Source organism: Octodon degus, unplaced genomic scaffold, assembly GCF_000260255.1.
Source record: "Octodon degus isolate 3935 unplaced genomic scaffold, OctDeg1.0 scaffold00006, whole genome shotgun sequence".
In the NCBI taxonomy this organism is placed as follows: Eukaryota; Metazoa; Chordata; class Mammalia; order Rodentia; family Octodontidae; genus Octodon; species Octodon degus.
In genome coordinates, this window is record NW_004524582.1 from 30,545,733 (window position 1) to 30,549,415 (window position 3,683).

At 56.3% G+C, this 3,683-nt stretch overlaps 1 protein-coding gene across 1 annotated transcript; it reads right to left on the minus strand.

Moving 5' to 3' along the window:
* Nucleotides 1-987: 987 nt before the first annotated feature.
* Nucleotides 988-3,583, minus strand: Ccdc96 (coiled-coil domain containing 96). The gene has a single exon (XM_004624675.2). It carries the CDS (start codon nt 3,359-3,361, stop codon nt 1,742-1,744), a length of 1,620 nt encoding a protein of 539 aa, XP_004624732.1. The 5' UTR covers nt 3,362-3,583; the 3' UTR covers nt 988-1,741.
* Between the last annotated feature and the right edge of the window lie 100 nt (nt 3,584-3,683).

The following is a 3,683-nucleotide window of genomic DNA, read 5'->3' on the forward strand; positions in this document are numbered from 1 at the left end:
TGAAGCAGTTTGTGAATGTGTGTCTCTCATGATTAAGCACTCTTCTTTAATCGAATTAGAAAAACCACATTAGGAGGTAATCAGCCCAGGAGCATCTTCTAATGAATTGCAACCTCTCCAGCATGAACTACCGTAATGAGGAAAGCAGTGACTGCTGCAGTCGCTGCTGTAGGGCTCTCGCTGGCTTCACAGCTGAAAGCAACACCAGTGTCACCAAACATCTCAGTGTCTCCTGTCTGCGCTCTAAGGGATCTGCCTGTTCCAGGCCGGCACGGGGCATGTGCAGGGTGCTGACTGCTTCCAGGTCAAAGTCAGCCGGAGGTTCCTGCTCTGCCCTAGTAAACCCTAAAGCTAGGGGACTGCATCCAGCGAAAGCTACTTGCTTGGCCCAGGCCACTCCCTGTGGGCAGTTGCCCTGGGGAGCACCTCCAGCAGGGGAATTGAGCGGCTTTTAGCAGAGCCACGGGGAAACAGCTTTGTTTGCCAGTGGTCTGCTGTTTCACACGGGCCTGGAGGGCAGGGTAGGAGGCCAGCTGTAGTGAGGAGGAGAGCAGGGAAGCTAAATCAGAGCTTTTTCATTCCCCTCATTATCAAAAAGTGTATTCAAGCCATGGTGTTTGAAAGGAAACTGAATTTGCATTGACTGCAGAGGGAACCAGCTAGAAAATGAAATGGCAGCAAAAGACAGCGTCGGTCGCCTCACAGCTGACCACGCCACCTGGAGTGGGGTTGCGAGTGTTCTCTGCGTGTTCAGCACCAGGAGCGGATCGCCTTTCTCATGACCCACTTCAGCGTGGGACAGGGGATGCTTTGTCCTGTTTCTGCCCAGCGGAACACACAGCCCACGTGGGGGCAGCAGCCACTGCTCTATGCTTTGCACCTGGTGGAACAACACTGTTGCCATTTTATTTCTCAAAATAAAACTGGAAAAGAAAATGTTTTGTGTGTGCCGCAGAGGCAGGCATTTCCTCAGGGGATCCAAGAAAGTGCTCAATTCTGAGTGCAGATCTTGCTGGGGCAGAAGCAGACGCGACTGAGTGCTAGACTGAGCTGCTCTTCAGTGGAAAGGAGGGGGACAGAGCACCAGCCCCTTTTCCTGTTGACCATCTCATCTCTTTCTGGATTTTACTAAATGCTTTTCCCCTTCATTCTGAGACAGGTTCTCACTGTGATGTCCAGGCTGGCCTTGAACTCGCTGCCATTCTCCTGCTTCAGCATAACAGGTGTGCGACACCAGGCCCAGCTTCTGGAGGTTTTAAAAATCATCCCAGAAGCTAGTGATGGTTATATACAAAATAAGAATTAGTGAGTGATTTAGGACTACACAGTTTAGTAAGTACAAAGAGAATTTAATAGCTTGCTTAATGCACAGGAATACTTTGTACCCTGTCCATTGGTTCAGCTTTTAAAGCCTCCTTACACAGAGGAAAGGGAACAGTATATTTTAGTATTACCCCAGAAATCATAGTTGTTCAGTTAGAAAAAGACATTTTGACAGCTTTTTGTGAGAAGTCATGTACAGTCACCGGTTTTTGACTCTAGGCCTCTCTTGCTTAATCTCATACAAACCGTGAACCCAAGTTGGGATTCAGCACAAATCAGAACTGATAAATGAGGTAAGATATATAGTTCTACCCTCAATATGACAAACCCCAAGGAATGGCAGCAATAGAGAGTAAGAGTGAGTGAAGGTCGAAGTCCCCGGAGATGGTGAGAAGCCTCTGGTTTCCCACCCGTGGGGTCAGGAGGGGAGAAAAGCTTTGGCTTCCCTGATCTTCTGCTTCACGCCTTTGCAGGACAGCGTGAGCCCGGCGTGGTGGCGCTTCAGGGACTCCAGGCGCTGGGTGAGCAGCTCAGTCTTGTCCACCTTTTCCTCCAAGTCCCGCAGGAGTAACTCCTTGCCCAGTAGCCCACACTTCTGATTCAGCTTGCGGTTGTCAACCCGAAGGCTGTCGCGAGCTTGCTTAGTCTTGCTCAGGATGTCCCTTCGGGAGGCCACCTGAGCCTCGATTCTCATCAGCTCCATCTTTCTGCCTGTGTTCTTCATGTCCATGAAGTGCAGCTTCTCCTTTACATGAGTTATGACCTGCACATTGTTGGTCACCTTACCACGCAGTTTCACCACCTCCTCATTTCGCTCCTCTGCCTTCTCATTGAACGTCTGGTTCTCGATCTTCAGCTGTTCAAAATCAATGAGCAGCAGCCCCTCTGCCAAGTCCTCCTGGGCCCTCATCCTGGTTTCAAAATGCGCCAGGCTCTGCTTCAGCTGCACGTTCTCCAGCCGCACAGCGCTCATCTCCTTCTCCTTTTTGTCCTCCAAGGCCTGGATCTGCTCCACCTCTCGCAGAGCAGCCTGGCGTCCGCCCCTCAGGCGGCAGCTGCCCATGGCCTGCATCACCACCTGCTTCTTGAGGGCCTGGAACTGGCGCCACTTCTTCTCCACCCTGGCCAGCTTGTCTTGGCACTGCTGCTTCAGCTGGCCCACCTCCTGCTGGTACCACTCCAGGTCGTCGATCTCCTGCTTCCTCAGCTCCTCCAGCGTGGCCAGGTAGTGCAGGTATGCCTGCTCTTTCTCCGGGGCCTCGGGCTCGGGGCCCTTGTCTGGCGCCTCGGCGGCGGCGTCCAGGCCCCTCTTCCTGCGCAGGGCCTCGCAGATCTTCTGCTGCAGGTACAGGTTGTAGCGCTGGTAGCGCGAGCGCTCCACCACCAGGGCGCGGTACTGCTCGAGCAGCTCGCTGCGCAGCTGCTGCTCCTGCTGCCGCTTCACCTCCTCCGACCACTCCTCGTCCTCTCCTCCACCCAGGGGCCAGTGGGCCTGCTCTCTGTCACTCTTTTCTCGGCCTCCTTCCCCACGCTGCCCCTCGCCCTCCTCCTTGCTCTCCTCCTTCTCTTCCGTTTCCTCTCGTTTTGCTTGCTCCTCCTGGATCGAGGTCAGCTGAAACGACGCCCGGAACGAGCCGGTCCTTTTCCTCTTTACCGCGGACTCCGCGTCGGTCTTTTCTTCATCTTCCACCTCCTCTGAGCTACCTTCAGAATGCGGCTTGGCCGACTCCTCGGTCCCAGCCCCGGGGGGCTGCTCGGGCTTGGCCGGCCTCTCGGGCTGTCCGGGCGCATCCTCGCCCACACCCTCCGTGGCTACCAGCCTTTCCGTGGCCGCTGGCTGCTCGTCGGTGGCAGCGCCTCCCTCGGAAGCCTCTATCCCCTCTGCCGCTCTCGCCTCTAGCTCGAGTTGTGGTTCTTCGGGTTCCGTGGGGGTCTGGGGACCAGGGCTGTCTATGATCTCAGTCGGCCTCAAAGCCAGGCTGTCACCATCTTCACCTTCGCTCGCAGTGTCCCCAGCATGTTCGGAGAGGTCGTCCATCTTCGCCCAGGTGGGTCCCGGCGGTGGACCAAGGCTGCAAGCTGTTAGGTTTCCTGGGCAACCAGGGGCGCGCACGGTGGAGGCTACTATTGGCCAGACGCTAGCCCGACGCTCCGCCTCCTCTCCCCGCCTCCCGGTAGAAGTAGGCCAATGGAATGCCGCTAGCGTGAGGAGGCGCAGATGATTGGATGCGGGCTAGAGCTCGCGCCTCGAGGGGCGTGACACGCTCGTCCGACTTCCTGTAGGCGCTTCAGTCTCGCCAGGCCTGGGGCGGGGCGTCACGGCGGTGCCGGCGGGCGCGCCGGCGGGCGCGAGCGGTGCG